At 40.8% G+C, this 23,112-nt stretch overlaps 1 protein-coding gene across 4 annotated transcripts in view; it reads left to right on the forward strand.

Annotated features, from left to right (window-relative positions):
- The first annotated feature begins 6,865 nt into the window (after positions 1-6,865).
- BCL2 (BCL2 apoptosis regulator) overlaps positions 6,866-23,112 on the forward strand; it is a 128,438-nt gene continuing 112,191 nt past the window's right edge. The window contains exons 1-3 of one of the 4 annotated variants that reach the window (XM_054018173.1): positions 7,093-7,172; positions 7,433-7,465; positions 7,841-8,590. In XM_054018173.1, coding sequence (XP_053874148.1) covers positions 8,024-8,590 — 567 coding nt within the window. In that variant the 5' untranslated portion in view covers positions 7,093-7,172; positions 7,433-7,465; positions 7,841-8,023. Of the gene's footprint in view, positions 7,466-7,840; positions 8,591-23,112 lie in introns of all 4 variants that reach the window. The other 3 variants (XM_054018171.1, XM_054018170.1, XM_054018172.1) reach the window with 3 other exon arrangements.

Below are 23,112 nucleotides of genomic sequence, written 5' to 3' on the forward strand. Positions count from 1 at the left end.
GCCCTGAGATAGGCACTCACAGTTGTGAGCCACTCCAGACAGCATGATAGCATCTAGTTAATTGGCAGAGGAAAGTGATCTGACAACAGCAGGAGGACTCTTGTAGATATTAATTGTGGGAACAATTTGTCAGAAATCTTTTCAACCTTTATACACAACTACACCTTTTGAACTGCTGAATAGCTTACTAATACCCACATTTTCAAAAGTAGCCAGTGACTTTCAGAAGTGCTGAGAACCCACAACTTCCATTGAAGTCAACGGGAACCATGGTGTTCAGCACTTCTGGAAATGAGGCTCAAACTGGGCACCCAAAAGAAAGCCACCTTCAGTCAGTGGCCATTCTTAAAAATTTTGAAGAAAAAAACAAGCTTTTCATCAATTCGGTCTATGCCACATGTGAATTTCAAGTTAACTTGCACATTTTTTCTTTTAAGTTCTGCTTTTTTCCCCGGTCTCAGGAATCATTTTATATAAATCAATCTTTCATACCTATTTGAAGTCTCACCCTAAAATTAGAAGATATTGAAATTTAATATAAACCCAATAACATGTGGATTGGTACAATTGTCAACTGATTGCATTAAGTTACTTCTGTTTCTTTTCCTGGCTGCCAAATCAGACTCACACTATTTTCTGCTCCATAACTGTCTGCTTGCTAACTAGTGTCTCTTCTAGAATGGCCCTGTACATAATGTTTTAACCTTCCACTTGGATGTTCCAATTTCTCTTGTTGTTCCTTAATTAAATCCCATTCCTACCTACTAGTAACTTTGCTCACATGATTAGCTCAATTAATTTCAATGGGACAATTCACACGCATAAAATTAAATATCCATAGAAGTGTTGCAGGATCAGATTTTGTATCTGGTAGAAGACAGACATCACAATACTATCTAGAAGAGCTACAGCGATACATTTCTTATTAGGGTTTATTAATTTACTCCTACATTCCATGATAAATCCTAAACTCCTAGATGTCTATCTGCCACTGTATTATCTTGCACAAAACCATACTGTTCTTGTCCTGGAAACTTTTTTACTCCTGTTTTATCCAACCTCACAGCTATTGTTGCAACCTTTTCTTTCCCTCTCTCCCCAAATCCCTACCTCGCAAACAGCAACCAAGAAACATGATTCAAAAACAATATAGAGTACAAACTTGTGAAACTTCAGCTGACTTCACAGTTGTCGCCCACTCGCATAACTTAATAATCGTATTAAAATGCCACTCCCTCACCCGGCAAGGTTAAAAGTGCCTTAGACACAAAGTAACCTACCATGTCAAGTTGAGAAAAAAACCCTTAAACACACCCAGTTTAGGTTTGGAGGGGTTTTTTGGTTTTTAAACAGAGTCCAATTTGTTGTTCTTCAAGTCACAACTTGTGACTTACTCCTTATATTGCTTTAAGCAAACATTTATCTGGATTTTCCAGATCTTAATTAATCTTGGTTTTTATATTGCTCGCAATTTAAATTCTATCTCAGTTGCTTCCAACATTAAGATGCCTTCTTTTCAACCTCTAATTAAACAACATTTTCCTTTTAAAGTTCAAAAACATTTTTAAAGGAACGCCCCACGTGGGTTCTATATTTTTCTGTGGTGGGACTCTGAGTCTAGATCCTGTACTTAAAATATCATTATCACTGTTAACCCATTCCACTCTGAAGAGAACAATTCTCATACAGCTTTGTAGTATCTGTTCCTTTTGAAATTAGTTATGAACTCTATAGCTGACTTTATTCTGTTAACTTGTTTATATTCCCTCAGTATATTCTGTTCATTTAGATAAGTCTTTTTATCTCCTCATACAAAATATACTGAAATACTCTGAACAAATTAAATTAAATTTCCATCTTTGATTTTCTTCACTCTCAGGATTCCATCAATTTTACATTTTCTCCAATCTCTATTTTCTGGATCAGCATCTCACTACTAACTTACCTCCTGTTGGACTATAAATCTCATCCTACAATGAATTTCAGCCATATCTTTATGCTCTTTACCCATGTTTTCTCCAGCCTCTGAGATATTCTCTCATCTGTTTTATATCACTTAACCTCTGTGATTGCTTGTAGTTGGCACACTTCTATATTTTGCTGTTGCAGAAGCAACTGCTTTTAGTAGCTGATGCCGTTGGTTAATGCTGTTCTCACTTTCTTTATCTCCTGTTCCTTAAAAAAATCAGTTTGTTTGCAAGAAAATGTGAGGGTATTTTGTGTTTCCAAATCATCACTATTTTTCTCTCTGTCAGGACAAGGAAGTTCTACTTTTTTTCCTATAATTTAATCAATTTTAATCTTTTTCTGATCTTATCATAGTAATAAAGGAAAATATCCTGGTATATTGGAGAGGACGTAGTACATTTGTAGTCCCCATTTCTGAAAACATCTATGTAATGTCCATAACTTTACTCCCTTGACTAGTTCCCTTGACTTCGATAGGACTACTTATGTGAGTGAAGTTATGTACGTGTCAAAGTTTACAGAACTGAGACCTTTAGACTGCAACTACACTGTCAGAAATGGGACCTGTGATTCATCACTAATGCAGCTCCACAGTTGGTGGTTTTCATTTTGATGGGGATCAGATGTGTTTACCTCTCTGGCATCTAACCCTGCTGGGAGTTGTTCATACCATAAATGGAGCTGCACTCTTAGCAAATTATGAGTCCCTTTTTGACAGCATACACAAGACCATGAAGGAGCAGGGTTTCATTTTATAATCCAACAGCAGTCACTCTTTTCTGCATTGTCATTGTCCATTTGGCTTCAGTTCACTTGACCTACTACATGCTCTACTTCCTTTTAAAATTCCTTCAGATAATAAACACAACAAACTTATCCTCCTAAAAGAAATTAACAGTTTTACTCATCCTGTGACTTTCCAGCAGTCATCCAACTTCTCTCTTGAACAGGATTTGAATCCATATCGGTGGAATGCTTAATTATACTAGACTGCTATAACACTTTAGCTACCAGTTTAGAATGTAGGGCTCTCAAGTTTTGTTGCTAATTAAGAATTATAAAAACACAACTGATTGTCTCTCCCAAATAATATTATTTCTTCCTAGATTTTTATTCTGAAAAACACTAATATTAGAGGGATGCAACAGCTTAAAAGCCACCAGCAGTCTGACTTGTTTAACCTACTATTTTAAATGTAATAAATATTCTAAAAATGAGTTTAAAGAAAATAAAATTTCTATATTTTCCCCCCGTTTACTTTGTATATTTGACCACACTTTGTGCATAGACAGCATCACTGACCCTCTTATATAGTCAGTTCCAGAGAGAATAAAGAAAAATGTTATTGTAGAGGCCCAAAACTTAGCAGAGGTGGTCAGGGTCATGGCTAGTACCTGAAACCAGATTTTAATTTGATAGTGTCCCTTTAAAATAAACCCCAAGAGCCACAGTGACTTCAAAATGTGTTAAGTGAGCAGCAGCCACTAGGTGGCAACAAGTGGTAAGAAAACTTTTTACATAAGTGAATTTAAAGTGGATCAATGTGAGTGAACATTTTTCTCAAAGCGATCACTCTATATTTGACCCATCAGTCCTCATCCTCAAAGGAAAACTGCATAACACTTTCAAAAGATGAGCATGGGAGCTTAAATTCATAACTTTGCTAGGTATTAAAAATAATTAAAAATGAACAGAGACACTGGATTTATGGCTTATTACAACAATCTATAACCCATTAACAACCTTCTCCTCCAGCTGTCTCCCCCCCCCCCCCCCGTTGCATTCCCACGATTGGATCAGTATTAACCAGCCATTTCACTTTGAATGGTCCCTTGAAATATGTGTTAACTACCTATGCTAAACAATCTGTTCCACCTTGTATTTAGCTGTGACACTCTGAGTACGTTTCCCAGTCCTGAAGACGAGCTCTGTACAAGCTCAAAAGCTTGTCTCTCTCATCAACCGAAGTGGTCCAATAAAAGGTATTACCTCATCCACTTTGTCTCTCTAAAAGATTATCTAGTTTCTTTCACTTTAGCAACTGACAGAACTGAATCCATCTGCATGATGCTGTTTTGTAACTTTCTACAGAAGCTCCTCAGTGCATTATAACATATTATCCATGCACAATCTTTTGCAAAAATAAGCCAATCAATGCACATTACTAACACACAGGTGTGCACAATGAAAGAAATTATCTACTATGACACTGGCAGGTCCTACACTTATGGGAGTGAAATATTTCTCTTCTTACTCGTGTGTAGTCTCAGTGGAATTGTGAGTATGTAAGACAAGCATGCTTTGAAAGGAAAGCAAAACAATGGAATTTACAGGTGAGTTTTAAAGAATCATAGTGCATTGCTTCAGAATCTGATAGAAGGGAAAAATGATAAAAATCCTCCCCTAATTTTAAAATAATTATGTGTGGTATGGCTTTGTTTTCCCCCTGGAATTTAGGTAAACCTTTATGAGCAGCCTTGCATTTTAGTCCCTCATAGTGACTAAAGCATTAATGTACTTTCTACTCCCTATCCATGGGAAGAATACTCTCAAATTCTCATCTTAAATTTCAAATATTTTCCCCCTCTAGATTCACAGTGGGTAATGTTCCAGTTAACACTTTGCATTTAATTCTTCAGCATTTAAAAAAGATTTTGCATTCAGATACATGAAAATCCTTTAAAATGACATTTTATAAATTCTAGCAATCAGTTTCTGTCCTTTGATGCTAATGGCCTGATACTGAGAGATGCTGAGTACCTTCAATCCTGATTTAACGTGGGCCTTGTCTACACTGGGAATTTATCCTAATTTCAACCATCAGTGTCCAGCCAACAATGTAGCTGCACTGGTATAGACAAAAAAAACAGTAGTGTTGATTTTTCACTGGTGCATCTTATCCCATTTTCCAGCAGGATTCCTGTAGCCTTTAGTGTGTGTTGGATCAGCCTCTAAATTAATTTATTCTCAATTTTTTTAATTTCCCTTGCCCCCCAATCTAAGAATCTAGGTTGTGTACAAACTAAGGCCCCAATCCTGCAAAGGTTTATGCATGTATTAAACTTTATATATGTGAGTAGTCCCACAGACCTCAGTGGAGCTATTCACGTGCACAAAATGAAGCATGTGTGTAAATCTCTGCAGGATCAGGGCCTACAGGCTTTAGCTAACAACATTTTACTATAGGGCATAATGCTAACGGTGATGGTAAGTACATTAAACCAGACTATTAGAGTAGTAAGCACAACATCCAGGACTAAGGATTTGTACATCAGGGGCCTAAAATTAGATCTGATAGCCCCCAAAATATTTCCAAAGGAGCAATAAAGGAAAACCATACAGGCCAGTGAAAAGGGAGGTCAAAAAGGTCATAAGTACCATACAATACAATGAACATTTCAATAATTTGAAAGGTTTTCTTTATGTGACAGAGTGTTTTGCAATACAATGTTTCCCATGTTGCTATCTCTCCCGGTTTGTTAGTGGCATCTTGAGTCTTTACCACCCACTCTGCAGCCCTTAATCCTGATGAGTGGGCACCATGAGCAAAAATGATCACAGGATTGTCTACTCTACTTTATTTTCCCTCTGAACGAGGGCTTCAGAAATGCAATTCCCCTTCAATCCTAGTACAAGTGGAAAGTGCAAAAATTAGTGAGGAAAGAAATGTCCAATGCTTAATTTGTGCCAGGGCTGAGCCTGGGCACCTCTAGGCTTGGCAGTTCGTAGCCCTCTGCCTCTGGGCTCGCAGTGTCAGTTATGAAAATAAAAAAATTGCTTGAGCCCCAGCACCTCTCGCTTTCATTACAAATGAAGCACTAGAAGCGTCTACACCTGAACTAATCACATGGCTAGCCTGGGATTTGGGGTGTGTGTGGGGGGGTGTTCAATAACAAACTGGCCTCTTTTCATCTCTGCCGGCACCACAACTTTGGAACTGGTTCGGACTATTTTTGTACCTATTTTATTTAAACCTATCTCAAAGCAAGTCAGCCGCCTTTGTCTTCGCAGCGGGGCTCAGCGCGGCGTCCCGGGCTGCGCAGGAAGCAGCCCCTGCCACAGCCTCCTAGGGCCCCGCTGTCCCGTCTGGCTCCATCTGCAGCAGCGGCCGCTTCCTCCCATCCCGTCCCCCGCCTGCCGGCGCGGGAAAAGCCGCAGCTGCCGGCGCGCAAGGAGCCGGCCTGCGTCTTCCGTCTGTCCCCGCCTCGGCCGGCTTCAGGGGAGGAGAAGCTGGGAAGGCGCGAGCGGGCCGGGCTTTGCGCTCACAGCGGGGGAGCCGCCCGGCTGCAGGGGCACTGGTGTGAGGGGGAGCAGGCCCAGGGAGGGCGCCGCACCACGGAGCCCAGCGAAGCATCGGCCTCCCAGGCATGAATCTGCCCCACGGGAGCCCCGCAGCAAGGAGCCACCCGGTGCGTTTCTCCCCCCAGCCCCTTCCTAGCCAAGGTGCGTCCTCTCCAGCGTCTGCCCGGCAGCAGGGCGAGCTGAGCATGCCCAAGCCCAGCAGGCAGCCCCCGGCCACGCACGGGGCATGTGGCCCCGCCAGGGCTACATCGACGGCTATGGTGGCGAGCAGGCGGCGGGCTCTCCTTCCTCTCCCCAGTTTCTTGAATGAATAGCGAGGTGGAGCTCTAGGGAACCCGCCCCTCTTGTGCGGGCCTCTCCCGGCCGCTCTCCTCCCCGCCACTGGCTCTGCTCCTCCTCCTCCCTCCTTCTCTTGCACCCGCGCTGTGACTCTGCCTCCCCGGCCGCCACAGCTACACGGAACGGACTGGCGCTTCAGCAGCACCACTGCAGAAAGACGAGGGGGCTGCTCTGCCTGGGGGGTTTGCACGGCTGTCTGCGCTGGGGGTGCTGGGGCGGGAGGGTAGTGGGGGGAACAACTTCCTAGCAGCGGTCCTAATTTGTATGAATAATATTCCACACACGCCCCCATCCCCTTCCCTCCTCTGCACCCTGGGGGGGTTTCTTGCTTTTTATACAAACAAAGCTGCTGTGGAAATGCATTTGTTCCCTGGAGTTTAGGCAAAAGTCAAGATTTTGATGCTCCCTTTTCGTGTGTGTGGGTGTGTGTCGGGGGAGGGGGGAGCGTTGGGCTCTGCCTAGAGATCAGTGTCTGAATGAAACTACATGTATTTAATTGCATGTGTCTGTACGTTGCACTGGAGGGAAAAGCACAGCACTTCTGCAAGAGCTTGGAGTCAAAGGTGTGTTTCATCTGCTCTTCATAATTTTGCTTTTGGTTTGGGTTGTTCTCCTTCCTGGGCTCTGAGGCGGGATATTCTGATCTTTGACATGTCTTTGGAGATGTCTGTTTAACAGAAGTCGGGGAAATAAATTTTAAAATCCATAGTGGGTTTTTTTTTTTTTTTTTTTTGGTCCTGTCCCCTTGGAGATTTGATCTTTTGAAGCATGAAAGCAACCAGAACTTAACGTGTTTGAAGACTTGTGATTTTTTTTTTAAAAGGAAACTTGACAGAGGAACATATTTATAGTCCAAGTAAGTACTTTACACAGGAAATTTACATTGTGTAATTAAAAAACAAAAAAGAAAGAATTTTGAGATTTTTAGTTTAAAGTCCATTGGATTAACGTTCATCTAAGGCTGTTGAGCAAATCATTTGAATTGCAGTTTTTACAGTATATGTTCCTCAGCTCCTTCATTCACATGTGTTAGTTCAGCACCTAGGGGAAATATGCACTTGGCTTTGAATAAGTATGAGATTTTAAATACATATATATATTTATATATATATATATCAGCATCAAGAAGAAAATGTTTCTAAAATAAATATCTAATAAATAATGTGCTTCTGGAAATAAAATACTTACAGCATTTTAAATCTATTTATACTGTGCATCTCAAACCGAGAAGACGAAAGTACCTCTGAGACCTGAGAGCTCCTCATACCATCATGAATGAAACCGCATCCAATACAATAACTGGATTATAATTTTTGGTGGTATTATTATTATTATTGGCTGCTTTACTTTTTTGGGTTCATCCTGCTCCTCTTCTTCCTCTCTCCCTCCTCTTTGCTGCTCCCTGTTGGAAATTATGGCTCATCCTGGGAGAAGAGGCTATGATAACCGGGAGATAGTGCTGAAGTACATCCATTACAAACTGTCACAGAGGGGATACGATTGGGCTGCCAATGAAAACAGAGGACCAGTTTCTCCAAATCTCTCTCCCCCTACTGTTGCTGGGACCTCATCTGACCATGCTGGGCTGGTGTCTCTGCCTCCTGAGCCCCCTGGCTCGGCTGCTGCTAGTAACGTACCCCTTGGTGATGGGCTGCGCCCAGCACCGCAGGCTGTTCTCTTGACTCTGTGCCAAGCTGGAGATGAATTTTCCCGCCGCTACCACAGAGATTTTGCCCAGATGTCTGGCCAGCTGCACTTGACCCCATTCACGGCCAGGGGGCGCTTTGTGGCGGTGGTGGAGGAGCTGTTCCGAGATGGGGTTAACTGGGGAAGGATCGTGGCCTTCTTTGAATTCGGTGGCGTGATGTGCGTGGAGAGCGTTAATCGGGAGATGTCGCCTCTTGTGGACAGCATTGCTGTGTGGATGACCGAGTACCTGAACAGACACCTACACAACTGGATCCAAGACAACGGAGGCTGGGTATGTGTCCAGTATTTCTTTCTCTTTAAATTACAGTAAAATCTGCATCAATGGGGTCACATACTATAGTGATGCAAGCGGTATAGACACCTATATAGAACAGAATATGAAAATCATAGTATACTTCATCCCAATGAAAGTAAGGCAGTAGTCTGGCTTGTGTTACTGTAGTGCAGGGGTCAGCAACCTTTCAGAAGTTGTGTGCCGAGTCTTCATTTATTCACTCTAATTTAAGGTTTTGCGTGCCAATAATACATTTTAATGTTTTTAGAAGGTCTCTTTCTATAAGTCTATAATATATAACTAAACTATTGTTGTATGTAAAGTAAATAAGGTTTTTAAAATGTTTAAGAAGCTTCATTTAAAATTAAATTAAAATGCAGAACCCCCAGAACGGTGACAGGACCTGGGCAGTGTGAGTGCCACAGAAAATCAGCTTGTGTGCCGCCTTCGGCACGTATGCCATAGGTTGCCTACCCCTGCTGTAGTGTTTTATCAGCATGTCTGTTGGTATGGGCCTTCTGAAATGTCATGTCATGCAGGAGTTAAAGTGTAGGTGCGGGAGTGGTCACAGTTAATCAAGCTTTTAGCAGAGGATGGTGAAAGTCCCCCCCACCCCCCGCACACTTTTTTGTTGGCTGGTGCAGTGAGAGTTCTCCCTCCTGTCTCAATGTATTTTAACCATTGAAATCATACATACATGTCTCTTTACGGTAGAATGGGGTCACAGAGCAGTGTGGGAAAGGAAAGTAATGACGTTATATCCAGGAACGATGCTATAGACATGCCTGACATGTGCTGCCTAATGCTTGAATGAGGTTGCAGGTAGTAGGTCAAAGGAGAGCATGTGTGTTTTGTGTGTATGCGCATGTTAGGAATAACATTCTAGTCCGGAATGCTATAAGCAGATTTTACAGACAATCAAATGGAGCAGTGCTCAAAACTGAGTATCATCTCATGTTTATAACAGCAAAGATTTAGAATGAGATTTTACGGCATACACTAAAAGTAATAATTTTAAAATTCTCTTTCTAGTGCTTGTATTGAATCATTTTCAGGCTAGAAGGAATAAAGCCCTCCTAGGAGACCTGGGGAGGAACTTTCTGTGACAATTTTCTGGAGAGTACATGATATTTGTTGTAGCCTGGTGTATTCCAAAGGCAAGTAGTATTTTATGAGTCCCAGGGATAAAAAAATCTCTGGCTGAGGTGGTTTTAGATGGGGATAAATTCAACTATAGGCAAGGAAAATCTATCATTTTCATCCTTACAATCAAACCTCATCTCTTTCTGTCTCAAATAATAGTTTTATCAATTGAAAGTTGTTTTCTCCTTATTTTCTGTATTAAATTGTGTTCCCGAGCACCTGATCTCAATTCATTCCTGCAATGTGCATAAACCCAATCTTATATGATATGCCTGTAATATATTTCTGAATCGGAGGAGTGTAATTGAGCAAAAGACACATTGCAACAGAAAACTTAACATATGGGTCAAGGGGCTGCCATAAATCATTTTAAGGGAGAAAGTATAATAGTTCTGGGGAGCTATAGGTCCTAGTGCTTTCTTCTATGAGGTATATTTATGAGAGAAATCTGTTTAACAATTTTTAATGCATTTTGTTTATTAAACTCATTTTTAAAAACATGTATAAACTGTTACTGTACTTAATTTTCAGCAGCCATCATTTTCATTACTTAGTGTTATATTCTGAAGCTTGCTACCTGCAGTGATTTTCTCCATTTAACTATTGAGCGCTTCCCTTCTCTCCCATGCACACACCTGGTTCTCAGCTCAAGGGGCTTTACATCCAAGGGATTAGGGAACATGCGTGGTGGGTAAAGTAGGAATTTGGGGCATTCTACCACATTTGTGTTCTACTTCTGAAGTTAAACTCTCTCAGGGCAAGTGATTAAGACAATGACGTTAACTGAAACGTGAAGAAAAGCAACTTGCTTTGGATGTTATAAATATGGTATAAAAAGTTGCAATAGGGACCTGAAAGATAGCCTTTGAAGATGACTTTTCTCTAAACAAGTCTTTAGCATTCCTTGGGACAGCTGTTTATGCTGTGCATAGGATAGCAGAACATTTAGAATTTTTTAGATCTTAAAAATTAGGCCAAACATTAAGGGAATGACTTCCATTGACTTCAATGGGCTTTGGATCAAGCCCTAATGCTATAGTGTGTGCATATTATTGTCTATTTAAAAAATATAAATAATGAATACAAATGAAAACTTGAATGAAAAATCTTGGCCAGATGATGCAAACATACTAATGTGATTTCTTGACATATAGAAATACAATAACCTAGTACTCAAATGGTAGCCTTTAAAAGGAAAGATGCTTCTTATCAAAATTTCATGTAGTGACTGCTGATTTTTTTTTTTTTTCTGATAAATGTGGCACCATTTATTGTGTGTGTATATATTGGTAATGTACATATGTAAAAAGATATGCAAATTATCACTACACCATAGACTTTCATTTGTATCTCTGTAAAATAGGTTGTACCAGTTGGGTCCTATGTTTATTAACAACATCGTTAGAAATTTCTAGGCTCAAATGCAGCTTTTGGGATCCTCATTTCAGATGGAGGAAATCCAAGATGGCACTTCTCATAGAATTTGTTTTTCAAAATGTGTAAAAGGAAAAACATGCTTCATGGCATAATTTATAGTGTGATGACACTTGCCAGGTGCTGGAAGCACTCTATTCAACCTGGCAGTTATTCACAATGTACCCAACATATGTCCTTATTACAGTATAATGAATGCCTCTTTATAAATAATTACTCACATGCAGACATATGAGCACTTCATGTGGTCTAAGCATAACTGTGTATCACATCTCTAAACCACATGGGGACATGAGATGCATATTTTTACAGCCTTCTGCTTTACAGTGTCGTGGTCCAATATGTAGTATTATGATACTACAATGTATCGTTTATGAAGACTGTCACAAACTGTAAGGGTCAAATGATCAGTCACAAACCTGTCTTATGCAGCAAACAAGTTGCTCAACTTGCACTTACTCCATTCTGTAAGTGTACCTCTGGTAGCCAGGTCTGAAAGCTTTTGGCTGCAAATGTCTTTAAAAAACAAAAAACAGCTATTAAACACCAGCAAGTATCTTCAAAAGGACCTACGTGTATTATTTCATAAGGAAAACAAAGAAAGAGAGAAACCCAAACAAACATAGGAGTCAGGAATGGATATAACTTGTGGACTACAAATTTTTAATGATTGTTAGATGTCTTAATGCTTAGGTTGTTTAATGGCTTTGATACTCAAGACTTAAAAATATAAGTCAACCAAACTGCCTACATTAGGTTGTAGTTTTACCTTGTTATTCTGGTGGCACATAAATATGACTAAAAGATTTGAACACAGGTCAGGATGCTACAGTATTGTGTTGTGACTTGATAAAAACATCTTAATAATATTACAAAAGAAATAAGAGAACTAGGTCATCTCTAGAATTTCATGGTATTAAGTATAATATATATTTTTCCGATTGCCCAATTTATGGCTTTATTTTATTTTTTAATCTCTGCTATTCTTGCTGTGGAATACTGATAAGCACAGCTTGTTACGAGTCTGATTTAGGGAATATTAAATGAGATGTACCTTTGGGAAATAACCATATTTGTTTTGGAATAATGTATTTCTAATAGGCTAGTATGGAGCCCAAAGACTAAATTACAGATCAGTGGTGCTCAATCTTTTTTATAGCCCAGCAGGTGACTCTCTTCTTGGGTCTGAGGGTTTTTTTTTGGGGAAAGAAGGAATTAAAAACAAAGAACAGAGGGTCATGGAATGAGATAGGCACTCTCACACACATATTATAGAGAGGTGGGAGGGAGAGAGAGATTAATCCTTATTTGCGCTAATGGTTAGTTCAGGTAGGTGGGGAAAATGTTACTTTGATGATTTACTTTAAAAAAAATGTTGTACTGGAAGGTAATTTATTTAGGGCCAGATTTTGATATTCTTACTTTGAGTTGTCCTTTAGAAGTCCCGTTGGTTTCAGTGAGACAATTTGCAACATAAGGTCTTATGCGGTAGGGTTATCAAAATCTGTCCCTTTGCTGTTTTGATGAGTGCATTAGTTGTTGCTCAATTTATGATATCCTTTTTTTGAAATGTTAATATATGATGAGTTCTTCTGAGCCTCGCTTTGACTCCATTTAATGACTAAATCACTATTTGACTGTTAAAGGGACACTGTCAGTTTGAAATGTGGTCCACCAAAAAAAAAAAAAAAAAAATTAATAGTAGTTTCAGGTACAAAACCTTCTGAGTCCTTTGCCAGGTTTTGTGGTTTTACAATCAAATTTTCTTATTTATCACAATATTTTTCTCAATTCTCTTGCTGAAGAAGAAACTAATCCTGTTAAGGCCTGTATAACAGAAGAAACTAATTCTGTAAGAGAAACAGTGAAACGGACTGTCTACAAGTAAACAATGTGAAAAAACAGAATTTTCTCTCATCTCTTTCATGTATAGTAATTATAGCTATACTTAATACAATGCTAGGTGAAATATTTTCTGAAAGAAATGGTTGATTTTTTAACTTGATCATGTCTTTTTAAAGGTTGAGTACTACTGTTCTAGGAAATGGCTATATTGCCAATTGTAGTTAATTGCCTTCATATGGCAAAGTAATGTGGTGTTCAAACAGCTGGTTTATAGGATGGGTTTATTCTTAGTTACAATATTGAGAACTATTTTTTCTGTGTTTGCATTAATACATGTGTCCTTGGAGATGCTGTGTTTTCAGTGGTAAACTAAAAATATCTAGTTTAAAATTGGTGGTTTTTTAGTATGTGGATTGAGACTACAATTTGCTAATCCACAAATGCATGGTAAATCCAATCAAATTGCTTTGCCAACATACTGCAATGTAAATGCACTGATTCAGCAGAAGAGTCACAGGACCCAATCAATGATATGTGAAATTGTGTCAAGCAGGAACATTTTCCCAGCAGCCAAACATCAGGGCCCAGATTTTCCAGTGTGGCACAGCCTGTTTGCACTGCATCAGTGGTGAAATCTGACCCTAAAGGGGGTTTTAAACTCCCCAGGGAGAACTACCTCAACATAAAGTGGATCATTTTGGTGGTGCAGGGCTGGGATAACTGGGAAAAGGGGATACGATCAGAGAAAAGTGGGAGCCATGCCTGGAATACTGCTTTAACCCTCTGTGTTGGTTTTGGTCTCTTGTAGTTGCTTGATACTGGTATAAATTATAGCAAATCTTGGGATCCTATGATGCAACAGAGGGAATGGCCAGGATGAGGAAAGTGCAGAGGTGTGTGTGGCAGCATTGCTTAGTGAATGTGGCACTGGGCTGGAAGTTAGGAGACCTGGTTTCTATTCACTAATCTGCTGTGTGACCTTGGTCAAATCAGTTCCTCTCCATTGCCTCTGTTTTCTTTCCCACCTTTAGTTTGACTTGTCTGTTTAGACCAGGGGTTCTCACAATACATTTTTTGGTGGCCTCAGAGTGCGGCCACCAACTCTTGCTGGTGGCCGCTATGACAATTTTTCTTAAACTTCTATTAACTTTAGGAAAAACAAATAAATATGCACATATACATGTCCAAATCATTCTAATTTATTTATGTAGGGTTTTTTTTTTTTTTCAGACTCAATAATAAAAATAATGTACAGTTCTCTATTCTTTACTTGACCTAAACAGAAGAGAAACATAAATAAGGTGCTTTGCACATTCTGGTCTTTTGTTGTTGTTGTTGTGGGTTGCCTTTTTTAAAAAAAGGCATGCTAGCTAGTAAGTCTGCTGCTGCAAAAAATATTTGTATGTTTGTTAATATCACTTTTCATAGCAGATTTACTAGCTAGCTGGGAGGCTGTGAAAAGTGATATTAACTACCGTACAAATATCAATTTTCAGAGCAGACTTACTCAGCCCTGGCAAGCTAGGGGACAAATTAAGCACTGGATGGGAAGGTGGGTAGGGAGACAAGGGGGGAGGTGAGCCCAGGGTCCAGGGCTGGAGCCTGCCACCGCACGGTCAGAGCCCGGGGCTAGAGGAGGCTGCAGGAGATCAAGGACAATGGTGACGGGGAAGGGGAGCCCAGAGCCAGCACCCACCGCTGTGTGGCTGGGATCCAGGGCCGAAGCCCAAAGTCCCATGACTGGAGCTTGCCACCCGAGGGCTGAAGCCTGAGCCTCACCATCCCCAGGAAGGTGCAGAACTCGCTGGCTGCCTGCTCCTCTGGCGTTTGTGGCTCCAGCGGGAGGGCGGGCCCAATCCCTTCTGGTGACCCTGGGGAAGAGGCTCTGCTTTGTGCGCTCCCCCACATACCCGAAGCACTGCCCAGGAGGCTGTGGTCACAAGAAAAGCCTCATAGTGACCAGGGCCGGCTCCAGGCACCAGCTGAGAAAGCAGGTGCCTGGGGCGGCACGTTCTAAGGGGTGGCATTCTGGCTATTCGGGGGGCAGCAGTTTGGCAGTTCGTTTTTTTTTTTTTGCTTTGGCAATTCGTCAGCTGGCTTTTTTTTTTTTTTTTTTTTCTCTTGAGGTGGCAAAAAAGGTAGAGCCAGCCCTGATAGTGACTGTATTTGAGAAGTGCTGGCTGTAGCAGGATGGTCACCTGCTCCTGCCCTGAAGGGCTTGAAATCAGCCCGGGGCTGAGGCTGCGTGAGGGCTGCTGCTAGGGAGAGCAGCAAGCCTTGGCTGATTGGGGAAACAGCCACAGCTGGGGCTATGCCCCAATCAGAGCGTAGGTGGCCTTATAAAGGCCAGGGAAGCCAGGAACTGAGAGAACCCTCCCTCTAGCTTTTGAGGGAGAAGGGACTGGCTGCCTAGAAGCTGAGAAAGGTACCTAGAGTGGAGCAGGGCTGGGGAAAAGCTAGAGGAGCTGGGAAGCTCCAGCCTGGAGAACACCCAGGCTGCAGGCCTTGATTAAGGCCAGGACAGATACTGGGGCTACAGAGGGGTAGCCTGGGGTAGGCAAAGGCAGCAGGTCCAAACTCTCCTTTGCCAGTGATGAATGGCGTGTACACTGCAGTCTGCCCCAGTGAACGGGGGCTAGATGGTGACTGGCAGTAGCCACCGAGACGAGGTGGGGATAAGGGCTTGGGAGTTCCCCTGAGTGGGGAGACCCAGATTGGGGGGTTGCTGCAGTGGGAAGAACCCTGGGTAAAGGGGCACTGGGGTCCGGGAGGAACATGGGGGCCAGTGGCAGCGAGACACTGGCCTGCAGAGGGTGCTCCAGAACTGGAAAAGCTAATTCCCTGGATAACCAGCAGGAGGTGTCGCAGTGGTGAGTCGTCACACTGGCTTAGACTATAAGATCTTCAGGACTATCTTTCACCATTGTGTTTGTAAAATGCCTAGTTTTGTGGGGCCCCGGTCATTGCATCTCTAGATGTTACAGTAATGAACTGTTACTACTACTCCTACTAATTAATGTACTACTAGTACATTAATCTTTGGCCTGTGCTTTGTGCAGATAAGCCATAGCTGCCTAAATTTAGTCAACAGCTGTAGCAATAAAACAATAATCAAAAACAGTGTGAGAAATCTGATTAAATAACACATCTTCTTTAGCAAAGTGGATTTTTTTAATCTTATATTTTCATCCCTTTTACTAATTCCGTAATGTAAAGCTGCATATTGATAAAAGTCCATTTTGTCAAGTGTTGGAGCAATTTTCTATTAGTGAGAGCTTTGTATTTTGATTATGATTTTGTTCTGCTTTTAGTAAATTGTATTTTCTCCTCTTTAGCTCTAATTGACTGCTCGTCAGAGTCTTCAACTTTCTGTAGTGATTTATAGTCACGCTTTCTAGTAATCGTTTCTTAAACAGACGCAGTTCCAGTCTCTTAAGTGTCAACAGTCACAAAGTAGCAGGAGCCCTAGAAAAGCCACAGCCATAACCTTTCGCCCCCCCCGCCCCCTTTAGTCTTTCCCATCTAAGTTCATACAGCTTGACAGCTGAATGATGAACCCCCTGGGAAACTGTGTGTGTGGGTGGCGCATGTTTAGAGGTTTTTACCTCTGAGTACATGCACAGAAGCATTCTTAAATATGTGAATCATTTTGTAGCAGTAGTTTAGCAACTCTAAACAAAGAAACAGCAAAAGCACACTGCAGATAGAAAACAGAACTGTCTTAATATTAAATGTTTTGGAAGACTTTTTCAGCTATGAAGTGTATTTTGAAATTCAAAGGTTTAGCTAGAGTATCTAATTGTACGGCATTCTCATGGAACGTGTCTAACGTTCTCGGAAGTTGATGGGAACATTTCCACTGATGTTAGTGGTCATTGGACCAGGTCCATGGAGTGCTAAACTCATGGGTCCTATTTTCTATTCACAATGGTATAAATTAAGAGTAACTGCATTTGTTACATTATGTTGGTCACACATCAGTTTTACACCAAGCTGGCTTGTGGTTTATTCATCATGCAACAACATACAAAGACAGCCAGAAAATTAGCATTTACTAATTCACTTGGCACTTATGGCCTAACTCAGTGCCCATTGAGGTAAATGGAAAGATTCCAGTTGACATCAGTGGGCCCTGGATCAGGCTCTTAATCTTTTCTCTATTATTTTCCATCACTGGTTGGAATATAAACTTAATTCTTCATTTTCTCTCTGAAGGTAGTGGGTGCTGGTCCCTTATCAAATATTAATAAATATTGTAACTGAGAAGGCAGTTGTTACTCAGTGACAACAAAATACAATTATTTTTGAGGGCAGTACTGGGATGGTGTTTCTCATTCCATGCACAATAATAGGATAAATGAAGGAGTGTGGTGCTATAAATCTGTTCCACAGCAGGATAACATCTAGACCTTCTTGGCGCACACAGACACTGATAACCAGTTTGGAGAATTTTTATTCTGCTCTGGCATTTGGTTTCATAAATGATCAGATTTTTATTTGGCTTGTAAAAGAACATGAAGCTTGATAACTTTTCCAAGTGCACCCAGGAATCTAGCATTCCTCCTCCTTTTCCTGTTGAAAGGTGTGCTATGTCCAAGTTGTAGCTGTTTTTTACCAATGTTGTTGTTTTGCAACTTGAATTGTATGCAGAAGAATCTTGCTAATTCACACTGACTGGGAAGCTCCCTGTAATTGACTGTATTTTACAAATTAGCAAGTATCAAACAAACATGATTTGAAGAAGAAGAAAAAATACATTGCATAATGCACCTGTTCATTTAGGGCTCAATCCTGCTCCAAATGAAGTCACTTAGAGTTTTCCATTGACTTCAGTGAGAGCATGAGTAGACCTTATTTAAGCAATTGTTAAATTTTAACTGTTTCCGATACAGCAAAATTTAACCATTTACTTTAACCAAATACTTTTTATACAACGCTTAATTAACGTCTGGTGCTTGGATTAGAAAGCATGCCTTATAAAGAGATACCCGAGGAGCTCAATTTATTTACCTTAACCAAGAGAGGGTTAAGGGGTGACTTGATCACAGTTATTAAGTACCTACATGGGAAACAGAAATTTGATAATAGAGGGCTCTTCAATCTAGCAGACAGAGGTATAACAAGACCCAATAGCTGGAAGTTGAAGCTAAACAAATTTACTAGAAATAAGGCATGCATTTTTAACAGTATAGGTAATTAATCATTGCAACAACTAACCAGGGAAATTTCCGTCACTTGACATTTCTAAATCAAGATTGGATGTTTTCCTAAAAGATATGCTCTACTTCACCCACGGCTATTGGACTTGAAGCAGGAATTAATTCCAGAAAGTCTTATGACTTGTGTTCATGCAGGAGGTCGGACTAGAAGATCACAATCGTCCCTTCTGGCCTTAAAATGTGTGAATCTATTACACAAGATATCCGTGTGTTTAAGAGCTTAGTTGGATTCAATAAAGATTTATATGAATAATGAGAACATCCACACTTACATTAGACAGGATAAAAATTGCTTGTAAGCGATATGAACCCATATGAATCGGGGTAAATCACACAATAACTGATGAAGTTTGGGAAAAACTTCTATTGGTAGGCTAATCCATCATTATTCATTATGTGGTTTCTTGTACATTCCTCTGAAGTAACTGGTACTAGTCACTGTCAGAGAGAAGATGCTGGACTAGATAGACCACTGGTATGGTGTGGGAATGACTATGATTACTTCATAGTTTACTCAAATATAGAATTTTGTAAAAGTATTAATCTCTAAATATGAGGCCTTGCTATAGCAACTCTTCTATTGAAACTATGTTAAGAAGTGGGGATGAGTCTGTGGCTTCTTTTCAGGAGTATTGTATTTGTGAGCTATTGAATTACATCTTGATGAGATTTTTACTGGCATTAAAAGAATTTTATTAAAATTGTAATTTTAAAGGCATTTTCTTTTGTAAGAGCATCTACACTATTGAATTTGCTGTTGTACTCACACATGTATTTATGATTTAAATTTTAATTAATAAAATTAATAGGAATAGTGATAGCATTCTTTTAATGTATCATTCCATGTTAGAAATAAAATGAGTGAAGAGTCGGTTACCATGTTTTGTTAATAAGAAAAGATAACTCATCACCACTATGTATGAGTGGATTTCACCCTAGTAATATGTATGATTTTATGTACAGAAATCATATGTAATCCAGGAAAACGATCCCCTTTTCCCCCAAAGAGATATTAAAGCACTGTGGTCTAGTTATTACAGAAGGGGATTGGGAGCCAGAATTCCTTAGTTTATTTTTTGGTTCTACTACTGATTGGGTGTGTGATCTTGAGCCAGTCATTTAATCTCTCTCTCTGTCTCAGTTTACCCAACCGTGAAATGGATACTTGATATGCCTGCCTTGTAGCAATGTTGAGAAGCACAGGCTACCAGGCAGTTTAGGTCTACTTTTTTATTTAAAAAGAAAAGATTTTACAAGACCTAATATTAACAGAATGGTTTTCATGGCAGTTTTGGGTTTGGAGTTAAACAATATTCTGTAGTGCTTACATTCATCATTGCCGCAGTTGGCCAGTAGGTACAACCAGAAAGTAATTAGACAGATTAGAAAGTGACCATTGGCCAAGTTTAACTCAGTGAACTGCAGAAAAATAAAAGGTTAACTGTTTCAATATAATTATATTTAAATTCTTCCAGCCTTAATAATGTAATGTGTTTAGCAAAGCAGGTAGAGGAAATTACCAACGAATGGAAAAACAAGTTATTTTGGTCAATTTGGAGGTTGGTTTGCTGTTTTGTAGATTTTTATTTGGAAAATCCATGGAAAATGTTTAGTGCTATAGTTTGCAGCTTTAGGCCTTTCCCTTGTGCATGAGTAGGCCTTTCCTGGTAAACATTTAACAAAGGAAACTCTCCTTCCTTTCAGTTCGCCTTATACACATGTATAAAACTAATTACATTATTTTAGCGGTACACACACAATACATCTGCATGCACGCTCACACATGCTCCTCCACTAGTGCAAATCTGCTTCCTAAATAAGTAAATCTCAGGTACAATTAGATAAAATATGAAGACATATTCACTCAAATAAGATATGCCTAATTACCAAATCCGTGGAGCTATTCATGAGCTTAAAATTAGGCACATGCTTCAGTACCTTGCTGAATTGGGACCTGTCTGTTCTTGGTACAGACAAAACTCCTATTTAACCCCGTGGGACTTTTGCCTGTGTGATGACATTAGGATTGGGTCCTATGGCTATAGTCCAGTGAAATGCCTTTTTACAGCAATATATTGTACATTGCAAAGCTTGTATTGTGTTACTGCGGTTAAGTAACTTTTTTTTATCAATTTCGTACTAGAGGAAAGAGTATTTATTCTTAAGTTGTCATTTTCCTTAGGAGAACCTGTGAAACAGATTCCAAGTAAGTAAAGGAGAAACAGAGCTCAGGAACAGGTTTGCTGAGTTGGAAAATAAAGAAGGGGCACAGCAGGCAGTAACTAAAGGTGGGCGGGCAAGGAAGAAATGATGAGCGGCTATTCCTGTAAGAAGAGGGGAAGAGCCAGGGGAGATACTCGGAGTTCAGAACCCCAGGAGTATACTGGATGACTTGCAGCAAGAAAGAACAGGCAGAAGGCTGGAAAATCACACCATCACCAGGAAAAGGCAGGTTTATGTGACTGGGGGCTCCCTACTGAGAAGAACAGACAGACCTGTCACCGGAGCTGATCTGGAGAACAGCAGAGTGTGCTGTCTCCGGGAGCTAAGATACAGTATGTGGACCTGTAGAAGAGGCTGAAGAGAATCCTAATGGGAGCTGGAAATAATCCACTGATTGCCCTTTATGTGGGAACAAATGATACAGCTAGATTCTCACTGGAACATATCAAGGAAGATTATGCCAAGCTGGGGAAGATGCTTAATGAAATGGAGGCTCAGGTATCTCCGGTGGGATTCTGCCTGTCTCTAGAGGAGGAGAACGAAGGCAAGACAAGATTATGACAATCAACAGATGGCTCAAGCAGTGGTGCTATAAGGAGGGCTTTGGGATGTTCGACCACTTGGAGGCATTCATGGACAGAAGACTGTTCTCATGGGATGGACTCCTCCTGCCTGAGTAGGGAGGGAAATAGACTTCTGGGACGGAAATTGGCACAACTCATTAAAGGAGCTTTAAACTAGGAACTTGGAGCAGATGGTTGGGAGATGCTCGTATGATCTCCACACCTGAATTTAACATTGAGAGGAAGGAAAATCAAGTAAGAAAGAATACAGCAATGGAGAAAGGAAGAGCAGTGGGTAGGAGAATGGACGTTACCAGGAAAGATAGTGCTGATACCAGTCAGGCGATACTGGCAGTAGAATGACTGTACCCAATCGGGCGAGGAATGTGGGTGAAGCCAAGCAGCAACAATGAAGATGATTGTAGATCAATGCAAGGAGCCTGGACAACAAAATGTTGGAACTAGAACTACCAGTGCAGGAAGTGAAACCAGGGATTGGGATAACAAGAACTATGGTGGAATAGTTCTCATGACTAGAGTACAGATTTTGAAGAGTATGTGCTGTTCAGGGAAGACAGAAGGCCAAGGTGGTGGAGTAGCATTGTATGTTAATGATGAGGTAGACTGTGTAAAGAAATTAGAAGTGTTGGAATGGATAAGACCATGTCTGTTTTGGGCCAAAATCACTTTGGGGAAGAAAGCTACTAGAAGGTCCCCGGGCCAGTGCTCGGGGTGTGCTACAGACCCCCCTCTCCGCCCCCTGGATCAGATTTGGCTATGGCTAGAGACCTCTAATGCTTTTAATGAAATAAATACTACTGGGAAATGTGTGATTATGGAAGACTAACTTCCCAGATATAGATTGGAGGCCAAGTGCTACTACTAATAGTAAGGCCCAGATTTTCGTGCATGTGATAGCTGACAGATTTCTTCACCAAATAGTAGCTGAACCAACAAGAGGTGATGCCATTTTAGATTTGATTTTGGTGAGTAGTGAGGATCTTTATAAAAGAACTGGTTGTAGGGGACAGCCTTGGTTTGAGTGATCATGAGCTCATTCAGTTTAAACTAAGTGGAAGGATAACCAAAAATAGATCTGCAACTACTGTCTTTGATTACAAAAGGACAAACTTTAAGAAATTAAGGGAATTAAGGACGTGGACAGGACTGAAGAACTCAAGGATCTGAATGTGGAGGAGGCTTGGAATTACTTTGAAAGTTGCAGAAGCTATCTGAAGCCCGCATCCCAAGCAAGGGAGAAAAATGTGTAGGGAAATTTGCAGACTAAGCTGGATGAGCAAGCATCCCAAACGGGTGATTAAGAGAAAGCAGACAGCCTACAAGGAATGGAAGATAGGAGGGATCAGCAAGGAAAGCTACCTCTTGAAGGTCAGAAAGTGTAGAGATAAAGTGAGAACTACCAAAAGCCAAGCAGAGTTGGACCTTGCAAAGGGGATTAAAACCAATAGTAAAAGGTTCTATAGCCGTATAAATAAGATGGAAAGAAGAAGTGGAACTGCTAAGCACTGAGGATGGGGTGGAAATTAAAGATAATCTAGGCCCGGCCCAGCATCTAAACAAATACTTTGCCTCAGATTTTAATGAGGCTAATAAAGAATTTAGGGGTACAGGTCTGTCGCATCTTAGGCGTATTTAACATGCGCAATTTCAGCTTTACGTGATCGGTGGGAGGGTGGGGGGAAGTGCCGGCGATTCCACCAGCGTGAGATGCGAATCTGCTGTTCCCATTAAAATATTTTTTGGGGGGACTTGACAGCAACAGCATGCCTTTAGGCCTGTGATAAGGTTCTCCCCTATAATAACCCTGGAGGGTTGGTGGGGGGGGGGAAAAAAAAACCGAACAGTTTAAATAGTGCGTATGCCCCGGAGTGAGTGTGAGATGGGAGAAGCGAATCTGCTGTTCCCATTACAGTACTCAGTCCCCCTGTGCCTCTCATACTGTGCGCATCTCACTGTGCTGAGTGAGATTCTACTGTGCCTGTACTGTTTAAAGATACAGTACATATTTTTTCGTATAACATGGCCCCTAAGTGCAAGCCACCTACTTCATCTGGTGCTCAACTGAAGAAAT

The sequence above is a fragment of the Malaclemys terrapin genome, chromosome 2 (assembly GCF_027887155.1).
Source record: "Malaclemys terrapin pileata isolate rMalTer1 chromosome 2, rMalTer1.hap1, whole genome shotgun sequence".
Classification (NCBI taxonomy): Eukaryota; Metazoa; Chordata; order Testudines; family Emydidae; genus Malaclemys; species Malaclemys terrapin.